Source organism: Momordica charantia (genome assembly GCF_013281855.1).
Source record: "Momordica charantia cultivar OHB3-1 chromosome 4 unlocalized genomic scaffold, Mcharantia_2.0 BLBB01000004.1, whole genome shotgun sequence".
In the NCBI taxonomy this organism is placed as follows: Eukaryota; Viridiplantae; Streptophyta; class Magnoliopsida; order Cucurbitales; family Cucurbitaceae; genus Momordica; species Momordica charantia.
Window position 1 is genome coordinate 9817810 of NW_028275162.1, and position 20741 is coordinate 9838550.

General features: G+C 39.9%; 1 protein-coding gene and 1 non-coding gene across 2 annotated transcripts; both read right to left on the reverse strand.

The window, feature by feature from the left end:
• Nucleotides 1-14172: 14172 nt before the first annotated feature.
• LOC148211761 (uncharacterized) lies at nt 14173-14872 on the reverse strand. The gene is made up of 2 exons (XM_088122913.1): nt 14724-14872; nt 14173-14596 (listed from the first exon to the last, which is right to left on the reverse strand). The coding sequence occupies exons 1-2, from the start codon at nt 14870-14872 to the stop codon at nt 14173-14175; spliced, it is 573 nt and encodes a 190-aa protein (XP_087979039.1).
• A 5264-nt stretch (nt 14873-20136) lies between these two features.
• Nucleotides 20137-20243, reverse strand: LOC148211762 (small nucleolar RNA R71). The gene has a single exon (XR_015790588.1). It is a non-coding gene; the product is annotated as a small nucleolar RNA R71 (small nucleolar RNA).
• Between the last annotated feature and the right edge of the window lie 498 nt (nt 20244-20741).

Genomic DNA, 20741 nt, shown 5'->3' on the forward strand with positions numbered 1-20741 from the left:
TTAAATAAATTATTATAATAAAAAATATTTACTATCAAAAAAATAGTAAAAAAAATAAATTAAAATATTCATTATTTTAATTAAAAAATACTAGCGCAATAATTTATTTGTAATTAGTTAAAGATAATAAAGTGGTATAGTAATAATTGTAATATATATAATTCCTATTTCCTTTAAATATATATATATATATATGATTCTCATTTCGATTTCAGACAGTTTTAGTGAAACATAAAATGATTTTTTATTCGAATTTCAAAAAATTATAGAAAACAACATCAAGGACTAACTTTCTCATTTGGATTAATTTTCATTTTGATTCATTCTCATTACAATTTCTAGTTAGTAAACGAGGCCTTATTTCTATAGTATATTTGGGAATGATTTTGGTATGGCTAGAATCACTTTTACTCATGCAAAAATCACTTACATTTTGAAATAGAATGTTCGACAATAGTTCATAAGTAATTTTTAAAAAATTCAAAATTACTTTTCTCGCGAGTGATTTTTGACAAAAAAAAAATAATAATAAATTAAAATTTTAAAATAGTTATTGTTTTAATTTTTAAAATTGTATTTCTATTCACCTTGACTTTACTTTATATTTTGAGAAATTTTTTTCTCTTTTCTAAAATTTTTCTTACTGTTTAACTTTATTTATCTTTAATTTTATTTATCCTCTTTATTTTTTTCTTTAAAATATTTATAATCTCTTCCTAAATTTTTAGTTTCCATCTCTTTTCTAATTTTATTTTTTGTTTAAAATTTTCGTCTCCCTTCCTAAAATTTCATTATATCGGTAAGATTTTTGTCTCTCTGAAAATTTTTGTCAAATTCTCTCTTTCAACTTTTAATATTAATAATTCAAAATTAAATCACTTTTAATTATATAAAAATCACTCGAAAAAGTGTACAATCAAACATTAAAATGATTATATAAAAATCAATTTCATAAAATCAGTTATCATTAAATGTGTGTTTGAGAGTAATGGTAGCATGACAAGAATCACTTTTGTAATTATCAAAAATCAATTTCGTTTAGAATATTAAGGTGTATTTGAGAGTGATGATAGAACGAGTGATTTTGAAAAAAGAGATTTAACAATAATTGATTTTCCAAAATCACCACATATTACTTAAAATTGATTTTCAGAGTATCACTTAGGTCGTGATTTTGAAAAATCAATTATTCTTAAATCTTATTTCCAAAATCACTTCTTCTACCAAAACACATCCTAAATATCTTTGACGAGAATCACTCATTTTAAAATGATTCTCAAACCCGCCCCGAGTCCTTCACCATATCAGGTGTCTCTAGCCTTCAATTCCCAACATATAACGAACATTTTCCGACTAACTTTGACGATTTTCACTACTTTTTTCTCGCTTCATATCTCAACACATAAATGATTTCCCACTCAATTAAATTGTTCCTAACCAATTTCTCCACACACATATCTATATAATAAAAGAATTTTAACTCACAAATGTCTCTCCATACACACATTTTTCTTTAGGTAGGAATTCTTCTTTCTTTAGACATGGGTGGAATTCATAATTTTTCTTCAAGAGAGGTCAAAATTTTTTCTTAAATTAGGGAGGAAAACTATAAAGTCTTAAATATTTTATACATACTTTTTGATTTACGCAGAACTCCAAGAGAGTCAATACCTCACCGTCATTCTTTGCTCCACCCCGGTATCTCTCTGACCAATCCAAACATAGTTTAAGTGGTCAAACACATCTGTATCTCATCATTATGAATCGTATGTTCAAGTTTGTGTTTTTTTTTTTAACCTACTTATGAAATGACCCGATTCATCCATAATTAGGTGAGACAACCATAAAACCCCATAACTCAACTTTATTGGGCGTTGGTAGTTTTTTAATGAGTAATAATGGTGTACTTCACACTTTGGTGCAGATGAAATGAAAGTCTGAGTTATAATAGCTACATAATATTAATAAATGACAAAAAATAAGAGTTCCAAAATATCAAAAGCAATCAAACGACATTCAACTCCCTTAACCAAGGAGACAAAAGAAACTTCCCCCATCCTAACTGAATCAATAAAATATCAACCAATTTTAACTGTGTTGGAATTTCATTGACATTGTCACGTGATTTCTTTTAATATAACATATGGGGAGGAGAATTGAACTCAGTACCTCTCGATTAAAGATATATGTCAATTACCACTGAGTCATGCTCGCTTTGACAATATTGTGACATGATTAAATTATAGATGTCCAAAGTTTTAGAAATGAAGAAACTTATAAAAAGTATTTTAATTAATACGTAAGTATTTTACTTTTCTCCACGTAAATTATAAATATTATAATTATTAGTTTATATATTCATGTTGGAGTATCTTATTTATATTTTCTACGTTTCATTGACATTTGTTTGATATATCGAAAACATAAATTGACTCTTCCTCCCACTCTGATACTATATTAAGGATGAATAAACCACCACTCAACCAACATGTTTAAACTGATTAGGATCGATAACAAAATTACTTGACATTATCCTATGTCGTGCCGTTGCATGGCAGGTGCATTTGATGTGTTCACCCGTCCCTCCTCCTAAATATTGGCCAACAATTTGGTGTTTAAATGAAACACACCTCCAATTGCCTCAAACTCTGACAAACTAAACACAAGTGCTATCACTCCTTCCATCACACACTAATGACTACACTACGCGATCCTATCTATAAGGACATATTTAGTATCAATATGAGCCTAATTTAGTAGATGAAATATTTATTACTATCTCTAAAGTTGACGATTTTATCCTCACTTGTTCAATTCAGAGATAGAAATACCAATTTTATTTATGGTTATGGATGAAATTCGATATTTAAATGGGAAACAAGAAACAATTATGAATGTATTTCTCAAAAACTAGAAACCAAGAATAAGAAATTTTTGTTCGTTGGTTCTTGTTTTCTATTTTTTAATTAAAAAAAAACATAATTGCATTTGGTAACTATTTATTTTCATTTAAACACAAACGAAACTTTATTTTGTTGAAAATGTAAACAAGAAATAAGAAACTTCTTTTTCCTAAAATTTCTATACAAATTTTTGAACGTTTCTAGAAAAAGATAATAAACAAGAAACAAAAATAGTTGTCAAATGCTTAAGTTTCTCAGTACAACTGTAAACAAGATACAAGAAACCAGATTGTTACCAAAACGAGCCCTAAAGGCATACTTGTTAACGTTCCCATTCCTTGTTTCTCGTTTCTTGTTTCCAAACTTTTTTTTTTAGAAAACACAAACATTTGGTAACTATTTTTGTTTTTTTATTTCTCATTTTTAAGAAACATGTCCAAAATTGTGTGAAATTTGGGAAACAAAAAAATCAAGTTTTTTCAAATGAAACTTTACCACAAATTTTGTGCAAATTCCAAATGAATTTTTAATTCAGCCAAATATGAATTTGGGGTCTCTTATGAAAAATTCCTTAGTTTTATGTTAGACTCACCAAGGGATTGAAGCAAATCCAGAGAAGATCAAGGTCGTCATTAACATGGAAGCTCCAAAGAACTTCAAACAACTCCATTCCCTGAATGGTAGAGTTTTACAGCACTTAGCCATTTTGTCTTAAGGTTTATGGACAAATGCTTGCCCTTCTTTAAAGTCTTGAGACATAAAAGATTGATTCAAATGGACTACATATTGCTAGGAAGCTCTCAACCAGCTTAAAGCTTACATAAGCTCGGCCCTGCTCTTGGCAAAATCTTTGCTAGGAGATAAGTTCGTTCTCTATCTCACAGTCTTAGAAAATATAGTGAGCTCTACCTTGGTCAAACAATATCATGGCAATCAGAATCTCGTTTACTATACAAGCAAAGCTATGACAGATGTGGAAACTAGATATTCCTCAATCGAAAGCTAGCCTTAACTCTTGTCATAGTGCCGAGCCGTTTGCGCCCTTATTTCCAGGCTCACCCACTAACAGTGCTCACCAACCTCCCGTGAGGTAGGTATTTCATTAAGCTGGAGACTTCTGGTAGGTTAATAAAGTGGAGACTGGAACTTAGTAAGTATGATATTTCCCCAAAACTCGAACTTCGAACCTCTAAGTAGGAGTACTATTGCTAGCACCAGAAGGATTGAGGTTCGAGTATGCTCTAAGGTTCAACTTCCAAACTTCAAATCATAAAGTTGAATACGAAGCATTGATAGCAAGCCTTTGCATGGCCAAAGGACTTGGGGCAACTCACATTCTGATTTTCAATGACTTTCAGCTCATTGTAAATCAAATAACGGAGGAGTACCAAGCAAATGATATTCGTATAAAGAAATACCTGAGTAAGACCAAGGCTCTTCTTGCTCAGTTCTAGGAATACCTGATCAAGCAAATACCTAAGTCTGAAAATCCAAACGATGGTACCTTAGCCAAATTGGCATTAGCATATGAGACCAACCACTATAGGTTGGTACAAATTGAAATTCTAGATACAGAATCAATCCTATAGCGAGATATGATGAATATTGAAGCACAATCATTTATTTGGATGGACCATATCAAAGAGTTTATACAAGAAAATATACCTGAAGATCGGAAAGAGGCAAAGAAGCTCAGCTGAAAAGTAGCTCAGTATGTACTCAGAGACGGAAAGCTTTACAAATGAGGCGTTTCACTACAGTTGTTGAGATGTTTGGATAAATTGAAGCAAATTATGTCATAAGAGAAGTCTACGAATGAGTGTTCAGAATCACTCAGGGGCTAGATGTTTAGTAGCAAAAATCGTTCGACAGAGCTACACTCACCAACCTTGAATGAAAACACTAAACAATTCGTCCAAGTCTTTGATCAATGTGAAAGATTTGCCAATTCAATCCACCAGCCACCCGAGCTTCTTCCCCCATCACCAGCCCCTCGATTATTTGCACAATGGGGGGTTGACCTAATCCTTCCTCTTCTTCCGAAGAAAGGGTAAACAAAATATGTAGTTGTAGTTGTAGACTACTTCACTAAATGGGTTGAAGCGGAACTTTTGGCTACTATCATTGAAGCTTATGTCACTAACTTCATCTAGACGAACATAGTTGTACTAATTTGACATACCAAGTGCGATCGTGACTGATAATGGCAAAAACTTTGACAATGCTAAGTTTGAGGACATTTGTTCTAAGCTCGGTATTAAGTACTCAAGCTTGGCTCCAGCATACCCTCAGGCAAAGGGATAAGTTGAAGTCATCAACAAGATAATCAAGTGTGGCTTAAAGTTAAGGCTTGAAGCTCGTAAAGGGAGATGGGCAGAAAAACTATCAGAGGTTCTATGGTCATACCATATAATTCTGTTAGGATCAATAGGAGAAACTCTATTTGTCCTAACTTTTGGCTTAGAGACATTTGTGCCAGTACAGATTGGGATGCCAACTAAAAGGACTAAGCTGTATAATCAGCCCTTAAATGATGAAGATTTACTCTTGAACTTAGACTTGCTCAATGAGAAGAGAGAATCTTCACAACTTAGACTCGCAGGATATCCAAATTGGGTGGCAAGGTACTACAATGCCCATGTCAACTATACACCTTCAATGTCAGACATCTAATCTTGTGAAACGTGCCATAGCACATTAGAATGCTAGAACCGACCTGGGTGAGGCCCTTTCAAGGTCAAAGACATAGTGCGACCTATCACATACATGTTGACAGACCTCTCAGGCAAACTCCTGCATACCCGTGGAATGTCGAGCATTTAAAACGGTAAAATCCTTGAATTGTAAAGCAGCCCTTACATACAAGGAATGTAAAGGAATTCAAAATAGGATGAATAAAATTGGTTGGTTTATTTGAGCTATGCCCACCGTTTAAATGCCAGTCTGTGCTCAAATGGGATTATATGGTGTCTTAAGTAAAAATCTAGTTCATCTCGAAACAGTTGACATAGCATTTACTTTAGGCATGACCTTTAACCTTTTTTTTTTTAAAAAAAAAAAACTTCACGAGTTATTAAAAAACTTTCTAAGTTAAGGTCAAGCTATGTTGTCAATATAAAAAGCATTAGAGAAGTGTTAAAATTTCAATTTCATTAATACGAGGGTCGAGGTATATATGCCCTGACCTGTACATTAATGAAATATGAATAGAAATTACAATAAAAGCATGTAAAAAAAGTAAATGACACAACAGATTCGAAGCTCACTTCCCCCCCTCTAACTCTCCAGCGCAGACGTAGTGGCTGGATCTTGAGAAGCCTGCCCACTTCCTTGGGAAGACATGACTTCATTTCCCTCTTGAGTTGCCCGCACCGGATCACCCTCTAATGAAGGTAGCTACTCAAGTGCAAGCTCTTGATAAGGCTACTCCTCAACCTTAGGTTTGAAGTCCAGCTCAGCCGAGTAGAATTGCATGAATTTTCAGAAGCCGTAACTTCGACGCAGAAGAGCATCCATTTATCCACATATTGCTGCTTGAGGTTAGAGACGTCAAGCTTTAGGCTAACCTTCTAGATCTATTTGATGGTGAACCGCATGGCCATGTTGGAGAAGTTCTTGACGAATTCATCAAACTCAAAAAGAGTTCTAAACTTTTACTCCAATAATGAGCTACTTCTTAGCTTCCCTTCAATTTCTCAAGCTCACCCTTGATAGTGGCCTACTTGACCTCAAATGCTTTGAGCCTTTCAGCAATATTGGCCTTGTTGCTTTTTAGGCTGTTCACCATGGTGTGTGCTTTTTGCTGCAACACTTTCTTGGTTAGGATGGTTTTCTAGCTCTGGGACAAGTTAGCCACGAGTTCACCCACTTTGGCCTTCATGGCCTCAAGCTCGACTCTTGCCTCTTTAAGCTTACCACAATAGGAGTATCAGCGTCTAAGGGGACCGAGGATGTAACTCCCCGTGTTACTCAAGTTAGGTTACTCTCGAGTCTCGGGGCCTCCTATCTTAGAAATCTTTTTAATTTAATTTAAGTGTTTAATTTAATTTTATTTTGAGTTGCTGCAGAAATTGTTATGAATTATTGGCGTGTATGTACTTATTTAATTATCGTTTAACGAGGAGTCTGCTTCTTTGGCATTTGTCCTGGGTCGTTGGACCAACTATTTAATTCTATTATTGGATATTATTAAGCTTAAGGAGGTTGGAAATAGGATTCTAATTTCTTGTTCGTGGGCTTGTTTTGTTTTAACAAAAAGTAATTGGGTAAGTGGGTCTTTCTTATTTTAAAACAGAAGAGAGGTAAAGGAAAACCCTAGCCTAAGTGGGTTTTTGTTTTAAAACAAAAGAAAAGGGAAGAGAAAACCCTAGCCCCCAAACCCACCTTCTTCGTGAAACACCCACCCCCCTCGTTTTCCTTCTTTCTGTTCTTCCTTCTACCGCCAACCCACTCCTTCTCGAAATGAGCTCAACGGCCGGTGACCTCGACACAGCAGCGTCCATCTCCGGTGGACGGCAGCAGGCGGCGCGGCTCAGGCAGCAGCAAGCGCGTGACTCCGGGCAGCAGCGGCTTGTGGCATCGAACAACGACGGACGCGCTGCTTCGGGCAGCAGCGGACGCGCGTGCAGTGTTGGCCAGCAGCAGCGGCAGCGGTGTTGGGCAGCAGCAGCAGCGGCGGCGGTGCGACGTGGGTGCGGTTCTGGGACGTTTTTCAGCGGCGCATCCCCCCCTCGCGAGCGGGTTCGGTCTCCCTTGGTGGACGAAAATCGCGGCGCGGGTCCTTGCTCCACACAGCGTAGTGGGTATCGATTTGGTGAGTTTTTGTTGATAAAATAGCTTGGACAGCAACAATTTTTGCTTTTGGCGCCTACCCATAACCATTAGAAGTTCGATTTATGCAACCCACATTTATTCGAGTTAGGCCGGAGTTACCCGCACCTAGAAGAAGACAATTTTTGCGGTAACAGACGTTGCAAGATCCCTTATATTGAATTTCGATGGCTGAAAATTTTGTGTTAATTATTTTTATTTGTCTATTGTTGATTAGGTGTTGAATTGACGTAAGATCTAGGAGCATAGCAGTGGGTAAGTAGCACCAGGGGGCGAGTGCGTGCATTATTGAATGTTAATGGAATGGTTTTGTGCTGATTTTTAGTTAGAATAGTTTATTTCGTGCATATAGAAATTGTTAGTCTTGGTTTTGTGAACGCCTAGTGATTGTTGTGTTGACATACATGCCACTAATTCTATTGTTAGACATTACGAGCATGCATGGTTTCTTGTCGTTGAATGTGGCTGGTCAGTTCTGATTATTATGGTTGGGAGGGATTGATCTATGACGTTTGGAAACATGTTGAGATGAAATGCATATGCTGATTGTATGTTATTTAGTTTTATGTTGTTTAGTTGGAAGCTGTTGGGTAGTGTTTTGTTTGGTACGTTTAAAAGTATGCTGAAAAATTGTACTGTGACTTGGAATGTGGGTGACTTACAGGTTGTCTTGGAAGAGTTAGTGGGAGTTTACAAGAGTGATGGGACGGGTTAGCTGTTGTTATCATGTGGGTTGTCGGAAGTGAAAACGCATGCTAGTCGTTGGGTTACTCAAGTCCTTGTAGTGGATGATTTGGGGGTTATGTGGTAAAGTTTTAGCGAATGACGATGTTGCGAATGCATGATTTATCTTGTAATGAAAGTGGATGTACCGATGTTGTGGCCTCGTGGGCAATGGACGAGGCTGTTAAGTCCCTATTGGACTCGAGGCTCCGGGGGTAGAAGGCCTTGGGGATAAATGACAAGGCCAGACACTAAGTTTTCTACAAAGGAGTATTGGGGTCTTTGGGATAAATGTCAAGGACGAATAAGTTGGTAGCCATCGGTACCTTGGGGATAAATGACAATGCCGAATATCAAGTTTCTATAGATGAGTAGTGGGGTCTTAGGGATAAATGTCAAGAACCAATATGTCGAGTAGTCATTGGTACCTTGGGGATAAATGTCAAGGACTGATGCGCAGTTCAAGGCCTTGAGAATAAATGGCAAGGTCGAACACCAAGCTTTTGTAGAGGGAGGTCAGTATCTTGGGGATAAATGTCAAGTGCCGATACGCCTCGAAGAGTTAGACTTTGAGTATTAACGTAAAGTGTAAAGCGAATTTTAGCTCGAGTGGGTCATAGGCTAGTGGGTCGTGTAGTCGAAGTCTTGGGAGTCCTGGTGTTTAGATGCTTATATGGGAATGTTGATCTACTGTTATTATCTCTTGTTGCCTGGTTGTTTGTTTTGCTATTGTGTTTGATGTCGTGTGATTACGAGCATGCTGTTGTGATTAGTTAGGGAGGGCTACTTATGGAGTATCTTATATACTCACCCCCTCTACCTTAATTGTTTCAGGTGTGAACAGGGCCTTCGACCGTGGTGATGATGTGGAGGAGGCTTGACCGAGGAGGGATCACTAGTTGTGTTGGTTAGGACGGCGGAAACTGTCGTTCATTGCGAGCAGCGTTAGAAACTTATAGTTAAAGGTGTACTAGACATTGGGCTGACTCACAGAATGTTTTCTTTTTCTTTATTCATTCTTAATAGGCGAACTAATGTCTTGCGGTTATTGTTATTATTCGAGTCACTGATGCACTCTGGATTACTGGACTAAATGATTGTTTTTCTTAATTGGATTGCTAGCCACTGAGGCGAGCACAAACTTTTAGGAATTGGTTGTGTTATGAGTCTCTGATTATCTTTAAGGTAAATGTTTCACGTCTTTGGATTGAAGGGGGAAAGGAAAGGGGAATGATCGCATTATTTCAATATTTCAGGATGTATTTTCGAGGGCATTACACTTTACGTTGCCTTTAATGGGAGGGGGGTGAATAGGTAATATAGTGACGTCATCTCGTTATGTAGTGAAATTTGGGGGCGTCACAGAGGAGGCCAAACAGTCCTTTTCAATCATCAGGTCACACCCTTCAAGCTCGACCTTCCTAAAAAGGGCAACCTGACAAGCGACGACGTATGTCTATTAAAAAATAGAGCAATAATGAGACAATGACAGAATGTAAAGAAAAATTAAGTATGAAGGGAGGCATACCTGCACCCTATAACCTATCAAGTTTTGCATGTCATTTCTAGTGTGCTGGCATGGTGAAAGAAGCGCTGAAGACTCCTTTCAAAGCTCTTCCCTGCATCCAAGCGACCTCCTGTGATCATAATGGACCAAGAACTCCAATAATCAACCTACATCAACAAGCATGAAAAGTTAGAGGAAAGACCCCTAAAAGAAGGAAGCTTCATTGTACCCACCATCAAATTTTCTCCATTTAAAAAGGCCATGAAAAACCATTAAGGGTTAAAAGGACGAGGAAAGTAGAAGAAAGGCCAACTGAATGGCCTAGTCTCAAGGACTTGGCTACCGCTAGCCCATGGCCACACGCCCATGTGAAGCCCACATTGTACACGCCACACTACCACACATCGTACACGCCACACTAGAATTTATCGGATGCTGCATGTGCCCCACACTACACGACCCTGTCCTATCGCACGCGACCAACACCACATGCCCCATACCCTGTCACAAGCGCTTCTTGTCGCACGCTAGCCTTGCAACATGTCTGCCTTACTGCATGCTTGCCCCCTGTTGCGTGCCCTTGTCGCTCGCCCTACCGCACGCCTTGCCCAGCGCCCATGCTACCTACACATGCCTATTGTCACAATCGCACCTTTCAAAGGACTTACAAAGCGATTGTGCGGCACTTGCTCTTGCCCACGAGCAACTCAGCCAATGAAAATCGGATAGCCGGCGGCACCATGGCTATGTATCACAACCTCCACCCCCGTTCTTGAGAAAACGGTTTTGGAAAATGGGTTTAGAGAAAAAAGGTTTGGAAAGCGTTTGAAGACATTTTGGAAAGCTAGTTGTATGCTTGAATGCAAGAGAATAGATTACAGCAAGACAAGATACAACTCAAGGTATGAGGGAGACTAGGTGTACCTTCCTAAGGTAGATTATAAAGCATTTTGCCTTTGTCAGGCGTGAACATGCAAAGTGGCGAGGAGTCACTCGCTACCAAAAGTACAATGAAAAGTAAATAACATGCAAAAGTAATTATATGACATAAAAGTAGGTGGGAAGAGGCTATCATGGGCATGCGGTCATGGGCGACATGCACTGGACGAGCATGACCATGACATCCTCCCCCACTTAAATGGTTGACGTCCCTGTCAACCGACGTTGCTCGAACTCTGTGACCTGGGTTGATGCTAATTTCAGATTTCTGCGCGATCCCAACTGATCTCTTCATTTGGAACCCCTGTTCATTTGACTAAGAATTCTTGTACGTCCCTTCTCGGTCGTCCAACTCGACGAGTTCTTTCAGCTAGGATTTCTTCAACTTCTTTTTCCATCTTGTTGTTCAAGGTGACCGCTGGTCAGGTCACGTCGTTTCATGCGGGATCAATGGTGTCTGGGTGATAGGATTTCAAGTTGCTCACACGAAACACTGGGTGGATTTTCATCCATGAGGGTAATTGGACCCTGTATGACGTCTTTCCCACCTTCTGAATGATGTTAATTGGCCCTTCATATTTCCGCACAAGGCGTTGATCTTTGTTACCTCGGAATCGGAGTTGTTCCGGGCATAGTTTTATGAGCACTTGATCTCCTGCTTGAAATTCCAACTGTCTGCGCTTCTTGTCGACCCACTTCTTCATGTGTTTGGACACCTTCTCAAGGTATGCTCGGGCGACATCCGTGGATTATCGCCATTCTTTGGTGAAGTTGTAAGCTTGTGGGCTCTTTCCTGCATAAGGGTGGTCGATGATGTGAGGTAGCACAGGTAAGCGCCCGCATATTATTTCAAAAGGAGACTTCCCTGTGGTTGTGCTCTTTTGGCAGTTGAAACAAAATTGGGCTACATCAAGCATCTGTATCCAGATTTTCTGTCGAGTATCAATGAAATGGCAGAGTTTCCTCCAACATACTATTGAAGCGTTCTGTCTGACCGTCGGTCTGCGGATGGTAGCTTGAGGATATGTACAGGTTGGAGCCAAGTAGCCGGAACAGTTCCGTCCAGAAGGTTCTATTGAATCTTCCATCTTTATCACTCACGTGATGGAACTCTTAGACATGCACAGCGGAAGCTAAGGATCATAATACACTTAATGAAGCAATTTAACTAAAATAAGCAGGCTTGGAAAAATGATGAAAAATGTAAAGAGAAAAAGATTAACTTTATACCTTTGAAGACCTCCATTATAACTTCTTCTCCTAACTTAGTGGGACCACCAACGACAAATCCGTGCTATCCTCGGGTTGATGAACACGGTTGTGGGACCGAATTTTGAGTGAAAACAATGAGAAAACACTAATGGCTAGGAGAAGACAATAGAAATTTGAGTGGAAAAATTCTGCACTCATGCAAGTAAGCATTAGCCTTATCCAAGTGATCTTCATCACCTATATAAAGACCAAATGCATGCAAAGACATGCTTTGCATGCCTTCCACTTCAAACTCCACTAGCATGTAAAAGACAGGTGTCATTGCCTTGAAGAAACACTTCAAAAACCACTAGTTAGTGGAAAAATCCAACTTGATTTTTTAAATAAAACTTTGATAAAACTAATTTTTATAAAAACAAAAATTGAAATATCAATTTTCTATTAAAACAAAAACCAAGCGAAATCAATATCTCATATTAATTTGTCTTTGACACCTAAGCTTGATTAATCACATTAATCAAATTACAACTCTTTTTCATGCTTTGAACTTATTTAAAACTAATTTAAATAAGTCATACTCTCCATAATAATTAAATGTAAATTAGATTATATATTATATCTCATATAAAATACAATATTCCCTTAAAAACCGAATTTTAATACTTCAAATTCTTGCTTCACCTAGTTCATCAATTTTATCCTTTATGAGCTAGCATAAAGACCCGTTGGACCTACAGATCATGGGCTCCAACTATTCGAGACTAACCGGTCAAACTCTTTAACTTAGTTAATCAACATTCGTTAACTAACAGGACTGTACTATAGCCTGTAGATGCACTCCCCTCACTGGAGATATATTTGTGTCCACTCGATATAACCGTCATCGATAAGTTGATCCTTCACAGGCCGTTCGTAACCTCAGCTAGGTAAAAGAAAAAAACCGTTTTACCCCTAAGTTACATCTTTTCTCCTTAAGTACCACTATCCCTCTAATAAACAATTGATTTAGGATCAAATCACTAAATCTCATTCCTCTGGGGCCAGTGAGAGGATGGGGCCCCTTGTTCAAGACCCGGGATCAGCCCTTAAAGGAAAAACCTCTCTACTATCCCTAAATCGGGTAGGAGTGAATTCCGTCTTGCTAATTCTATGTCCCCAGCTATCTACCCAGTCTTATCCCTGAAATGGGAGGCATATTGAGCAGCGCTGATGAGCTTTCTCTCACCTATGCAGATCAAGGGAAAATCCTGAATAAATAGGAGTTCATAGATGACTCAGGATTTAGATCAAGTTATTTAGGTCATCGATAAACGAAATTAATCAATGTTAACCGTAAACGGTGTTAATACGTAACAGTGATTATTTCAGGGTCAGTCTTACAAAATCTCATTGTGTAAAACACCCCCGCTCACATGTTTTTACACGAACGAATCAGGATCACTTCGTTTATGACACCCTACAACATTTGTAACAATCATAAAGCGGGTCGTATTCAATAGTGTCTCCAGGAAAAGGTACCCAACTTGATCCATGTACTATAAACTCTTTAGGCTATTTACTTGAACTTGATCCAGTTTATGTCTCCACATAAAGTCCAAGTACTCATTATAATAGCCAAGGGTTCGTAGTTTATTCGATTTATTAAAAAACAAATTCACTTTCATTTAACAACATTTGTCTGAATAACCTCACATTAATGTTCACTATTTACAAACTACGAGTTTTAGGGCAGAGTACCCAACATCACGATGCTTTCGGGGACACCCCATAGTTTCACTATGTTCTTGAAGAATAGTTGTGTTGTCATCTCTGCGGAACACATCTTGGAGTTGGGACAAAGGTTGCGTATTTGGAGAATCTGTCGACAATAACAAGGATAGCTTCGGATTCTCCAACCTTGGACAGATGGGTGAAGACGTCCAGGGATATACTGTCCCAAGGCCTTGATGGCACTGGGAGGGGCTCCAGTAAGCCCGCGATTTTAGTCCTCTCGACTTTGTCTTGTGGCCAGATGAGACACGTCTTGGTGTATTGCATAACGTCGTCTAGCAGGTTCGGCTAGTAGTACCCTTTCTTCAGTAGTGCATATGTTCTACGCCACCCAGCGTGGCCAGCCCACATGGTGTCATGGCATTCTCCCATCAGGAGTTTCCTCAAGTTTCCTGCTCGCAGAACATAGAGACGACTGCCTTTGGTGAAAAGGAAGTCGTCTTCGACCCAAAACTGGCGGGTCTTCCAGTCTTTTACTAGCTGAATAATGGTTTGCACTGCTGGATCGTCTTTCAGGTGTGCCTTGATGGCTTCACGAACAAACCTCGTCAGCTTGCTTGCTTTCAGATAATCTAACATGCACAGGGTCGCATGTTCGCTCTTCCGACTAAGGGCGTCTGCTGCTTGGTTTGATCGACCAGGCCGATGTTCGAATTGGAAGTCGAATTTGGCGAGGTCTCTTCCATCGGGCTTGTTTCGAGGACAACTTCGACTGATTGAAGAAATGGCATATCGAGCTGTTGTCGGTTTTGACAACGAACTTGGAGCCTAAGAGATATTGTCTCCAGGCCCTTAGGTAGTGGACTACTGCCAACATCTTTTTTTCAGAGGCCACATACCTCTTTTCCGCGTCGTTCAACTTTCGGCTTTCGTACGCCACTAGATGTCCATCTTGCAAGAGAACACCGCCTAGGGAGAAGTCTGAGGCATCAGTTTCTACCTTAAACGGCTTGGTGACATCTGCGATACCAAGCACTGGCCCTTCCATCATGGCTTTCTTGAGTTGATCAAAAGCTGCTTGACACTTTGGAGTACAACTCAAAGTATTATTCTTCTTCAAGAGTTCAGTTAATGGTCCCGCCTTCTTCAAAAAGCCTTTGACAAATCGTACCCGAGAAAAGACCGCAGTTCGGTGATGAAACTCGGAACTTTCCAATCTTGGACAGCCTTGACCTTTCCATCTTCCATGCCAATTCGACCGCACTCGATCACATGGCCCAGGAAGTTGATGCGTTTTTGCGCGAACGCACATTTCTCTCTCTTCACGTATAACTCATTCTGTCTTAACTTCTCAAAGACGAGCTGCAAGTGGGTCTGGTGTTCCACCGTGGAAGAACTGTAGACTACTATGTCATCGAGGTAGACTACCACAAATTTGTCGAGATACTCGTGGAACACCTGATTCATCAAGGTGCAAAACGTCGCTGGGGCGTTGGTAAGGCCAAAGGGCATAATAAGGAATTCGAATGCCTCATATCTCGTGAGACAAGTCGTCTTGGGCTCGTCTCCCGCTGGAATGCGCACTTGGTAGTATCCAAACCTCAAGTCCAACTTGGAAAAGTACTTGGCCCCGTGGAGGCAATCAAATAGATCGGTGATGATGGGTAGTGGGTATTTATTGCGTATAGTGAGCTTGTTCAGGGCATGATAGTCGATACAAAGGCAAAGACTGCCATCCTTCTTCTTTTGGAAGAGGACTAGAGCTCCATAGGGAGACTTTGCTGGGCGGATGAATCCTGCATTAATCAATTCATCCAGCTGCTTCCTGAGTTCGGCTAATTCAGGAGGGGCCATACTGTAGGCATTCTTAGCGGGCAGTTTTGCCCTTGGGACGAACTCGATTTCGTAGTCAATTCCCCTACGCGGCGGTAGGGACTTAGGCAGACTGTTAGGCATAACGTCTGTATAGTCAACTAGGACTTGCTGGATCTCACTGGGAATTACTTCTTTACTACTCTCTTATTCGATCACTGGGATGGCCATAAATGTTGGTTCGTCATGAGCAAGGCCCATTTTTAGCTGCAGAGCTGATATCATCTTGACCCCACTTGGTTGTTTTATACTCGTCGGAACAACGGTGGGATCAGATCTAGTAACAACTAGACACTTCGCTAGGGGCATGGGGATGACTTTGTGCTCTAGAAGGAATTCAATTCCGAGCACGACGTCGAAGTCATCCATTCTAACAATTACAAAGTCCACTTTGCCGCTCCATGTTCCGATCTTCAGTTGGACCCTTTTTGCTATCCCTACGATGGGGAGAGTCGCGGAGTTAACTGCTTTTATCTTTCCTGGATCTTTATCCCATTGTAGATTCAGACGGCGAGCCTCGGTTTCAGTCATGAAGTTGTGTGTGGCTCCAGAATCCACCATAATACTCTTGGCAACCTTATCGTGAACCAACATGTCCACATACATGAGCCCTCTCTCTAGTGGTTCTTTTGCTTCTCCCACCTTCTTCTTGAGAGCCGACAGGAATTTCAGTGCCCCCATGCGGGGGTTATCAGTGGGCTCTTCGGTCGGTACATCTATCTCAGCGGTTTCTGTCTCGACCTTAGGGCCATTGGCTATGGTAGCTTGGAGTGCCTTCAGGGCAGTTCGGTGTGGGCAGTCGCTTACGCGATGAGCCCCTTTACACAGAAAGCAAACGAGGGGCCCTGGATTGAAGTTGTTCTGTTGGTTTGGCCCGCGCCAGTTGATTCCACCCCTCTGATAGGGTCTGCAATCCGTTCCTCCATTCCTATCTCCTCCCCCACTTTTGGGTGAGCTTGTTCTGGTGGTTTTGTTCCCACTACTCGATCAGGGTTGGTTCCTTCTGTAATCCTAAGACTGCTCGTTACCAAGATTAAACAGGCGTTTAGCCGCAGCATAAGTAGAGTCGAGGTCTTGAACCCCTTGGTCGTACAACTTGGACTTGGCCCATGGTTTCAAGCCTTTCACGAAGTAGAAGACTTTGTCTTTCTCTGACATGTCTCGTATGTCCAACATCAGTCCAGGAAACTGTTTTACGTAGTCTCTGATATACCCAGTGTGTCGCAGCTCTCGTAGTTTACGTCTCGCTAGAATTTCAACATTTTCCAGAAAAAACTGCGCCTTGAGGGCTTTCCTCAACTCGTCCCATGTGTTTTTAGTGCATCATCCCTCTTGGATGTCCATATACTTGGACCTCCACCAAAGCTTTGCATCTTCAGCTAGATGCATGGTTGCCAAAGTGATCTTTGCTTCTTCTGTTGTGGTACTTGTAGCTTGAAAGTATTGTTCGACGTCAAAGATGAAATTCTCAAGGACCTTGGCATCGCGAGCCCCGCCAAAGGGCTTAGGCTCCGGAATCTTCACCTTGTTAAACTGGACATTGCCCCCTTCTGGGCCTTGGTTTCCCACCACTCTCATGGTGAGGTTCACATTTGTGTTTATCTCTTTAATTTCTGCCCGCACGACTTCTATAGCAGCTCGAAAGTCGTCGGAAAGATCACTGACCGTCTGCATGATCACCTTCTGGGAGCTGTCTAACTCTTCGACACGCTCCTCTACATGAGCAACCCAGCTCGTCGAGCTGTTCCCTCGCTTGAAACTAGCCGTTTTCCCAGCTTTACGTTCTAGGGTCTCAATCCTAACTAACAACTCTTTCATTGGCAATGCGTCAATTCAAGCGTTTGCTGCATCGATTCCATCGGCCTTACAAGTCACCTCTTCTAGCCGATTTTCTAGGAACCGAACATGATTAAGGACTTCTCTAAGGAACAACAGCTATTCCTCAATTTCCACGAGTCGTTCGACATGTGTCTTGTTCAACTGTTTCACTACCGACATGATTACTGATCTCGATCCGAGGAGCCAACTAGGCTCTGATACCAACTGTCACAATCCCACCTTTCAAAGGACTCACAAAGCGATTGTGCGGCACTTGCTCTTGCCCACGAGCAAGGCAGCCAATGAAAATCGGATAGCCGACGGCACCACGGCTATATATCGCAACCTCCATGATTTCACTTGTTCATAAGAGTAAAAAAAGGCTAAATGTGTGCTGTTTTCTAACGTTTTAAACTCGGAAACCGTGATTTAAGCTTAGTATAGTATCCAAAACCTTTCATTTTAAGTTATCTTGGGTTATACATGCACATAGGATGTTTTTACATTATTTAGAGTTGATTTCTAAAGAAAATTACACTTTTGTGCAGAAAAATATCGAGTTAGGCGCTTGGTGCCTTCCCCAATCCCAAGATTGCCCTTAATGTAAAACGTACGTTTTGGTGTGATTTGAAGCCTTCCCAAGCTCTGCCACATGTCGTCCATGCATTAAAGGTTGCCAATTCAACAACTACCCAACCAAAAGGTGTTTGAAATTGATGGCTCTCCACAAAGCTCTCAACCTCATAACCACCTTGAAGTCCCTATAAATTCAGCAACTTATTCTCTTCATTCATCATCCCAGAGTGATCATTTCAGCTTTAGACATTTACTTCTCAGCTTGTTTTCGTTTCCCTTTAAGTTTTTGAGTTGTTATTGTTTTAACCTTGCTTATTTCAAGTTCACCCTTTATTTACAGCTTGTTATTTTAGAATTGTAAGTTTGATTTTATTTAATTAAAATTCCAGCAAGTTCTTGATATTCATTTCTTTCCCTATCTCTCATTACGAAATTGTAATCACTCAACCTTGAGGAACCGACCGAGTATTACTCCCCAATCTTGAAAGAGAACGGGTTAGGGTCATTCGGGTTACAACTCCACAATTTCCAGCTTGTTTTAATTCCACTCATCTTTTAATCATGTCGTCTACTTCCATTAACATTAAATTCTGTTTATCCTTAATCGTCATGAGCTAAATTTATTTTCCCAAGCCCGGTTATGGATAGTTAGTTAAAGTTTTTAAAATCCAACGAGGCAAAAGGCGTTTTTCTCCTCTTTCATCACTTAAAGTTGTTTCCATAAGTTGAAACTTGATTTGGCCAATTAATGTTTTAACCAAGCATCAATACTGAAAGGGTTGATACATTTTCACAACTTTACTGATTTAACTTTAGAGAGGAATACTTTAGACATAAAGATTTTGCTCGGGTAGCCTAGACATAGGACCTCGACCTAAGGCGAGGTTACGGTTGGTTTTTACTAAATTAAGTTCTTTTTTCTAATAGACATATTAGGAATGGACTTAAACCTTCAAAATCACTTAGACATAAGAAGATGGCGAAGTAAAATCGAAGAAAATTTATGAGATCCGCCTGGCGCCTAGTTGGAAAAAGTTTGTGTATTTTTAGCTAATTTGAAGTAACTGGGCTGGGTTTATTGCATTGAGTTTTTAAATATCAAAACCAACATTATCCTTATTGTTTGTCACCCAAAATTCAATTACAAAGTCACCGATCATTAACATTTCCTATAAAAAGACTTCATTTGTCCCTGAGAATCGATACTCAGAATACTCGTTCCGTTTTTACTATTTGTGACGGGTGTACACTTGCGCTCTCATTTATTTTGAATCCAAAATACCCAAACAAGTTTTTGGCGCCGTTGCCAGGGAAACTTTAGTCTTTTATTAATTTTTGTGATTGGTTTTTGTGATTGTCATTTCTGTTCTTCAACATTTTTTATTTATATCCAACCACGAAGGTCATTGATTAGTGCATGAGCACGGATTCATTTCTGTTGCCATTTGATCTTGAAATTGAGAGAACCTGTCGTAGGTTGAGAAAAGAACAGAGACTCAGAAAACAGAGAGAAAAGCAAAAAAAGAAAGATATTTCGAAAGCGAGAGTGAAAGTACCATCACTTTTATGGACGAGATTCCACCACAAAATCCTGCAGATCCACCAGTTGTTAACGGAAATATGGCAGGTCAACAACAAAACAATGAGTTCAATCATATCTTGATGGCAGATAATAGAGACGTAGCCATGTGAGAATATGCTGCCACAGCATTCCAGAATTTGGATTCTTTCATCCTAAATCCCATTCCAAAAGCCGCCAACTTCGAACTGAAGCCGCTTATGTTTCAAATGCTTCAGACATTAGGACAGTTCGGGGGGCGTGAACACAAAGATCCTCATGATCATCTCAAAACTTTTTTTCAAATAGCTGGTGCATTTAGATTTCCAAATATAACTGATGATGCATTAAGGTTAACTCTTTTCCCATTTTCTCTTAAGGATCGGGCAAGAACATGGCTCAACTTGTTCCCGCCAGGATCAATTACAACATGGAATTCGCTAGTAGAGAAGTTCCTTACAAAGTATTTTCCTCCTACTCGCCATGCTGACATCAGCGAAGAGATTGTCACCTTTAGACAATATGATCGTGAACCAGTGCACGAGGCATGGGAGAGATTCAAAGAGTTGCTGCGAAAGTGTCCGAACCATGGATTACCAGCATGTATCCAGATTGAGCATTTCTTCAGAGGTTTGGACCACCCCACTAAGATGATGCTCAACAACGCCGCAAATGGAGCTTTCACGAAGAAAACCTTCAACGAAATAGTTGATATTTTGGAGGACCTAGCATCCCACAATGAGCTATGGTGTTCTCAAAGGTCGAAACCTGCACCTAAGAAGCAAGATCAAGCGGGTGTATTGGCGTTGGACATAGTAACTTCAATGCAGAAGGAAATAGTGACGATGAACCAAATGGTCAAGGAGTTGGCCCTAGAAAGGAAGAGTGCACCAACAACAACCGTGCAACTAGAATATGCTTCTCCTGTTTGCCAAATTAATGAAATTGTTTGTTCTTATTGTACTGATAACCATGTTTATGAGAATTGTCTGCATAATTCAGCTTTTGTTTATTATGTAGGTCATGGGAACAATCGAAACTTCAACCTCTATTCAAACACGTACAATTCGGGGTGGAGACATCATCCCAACAT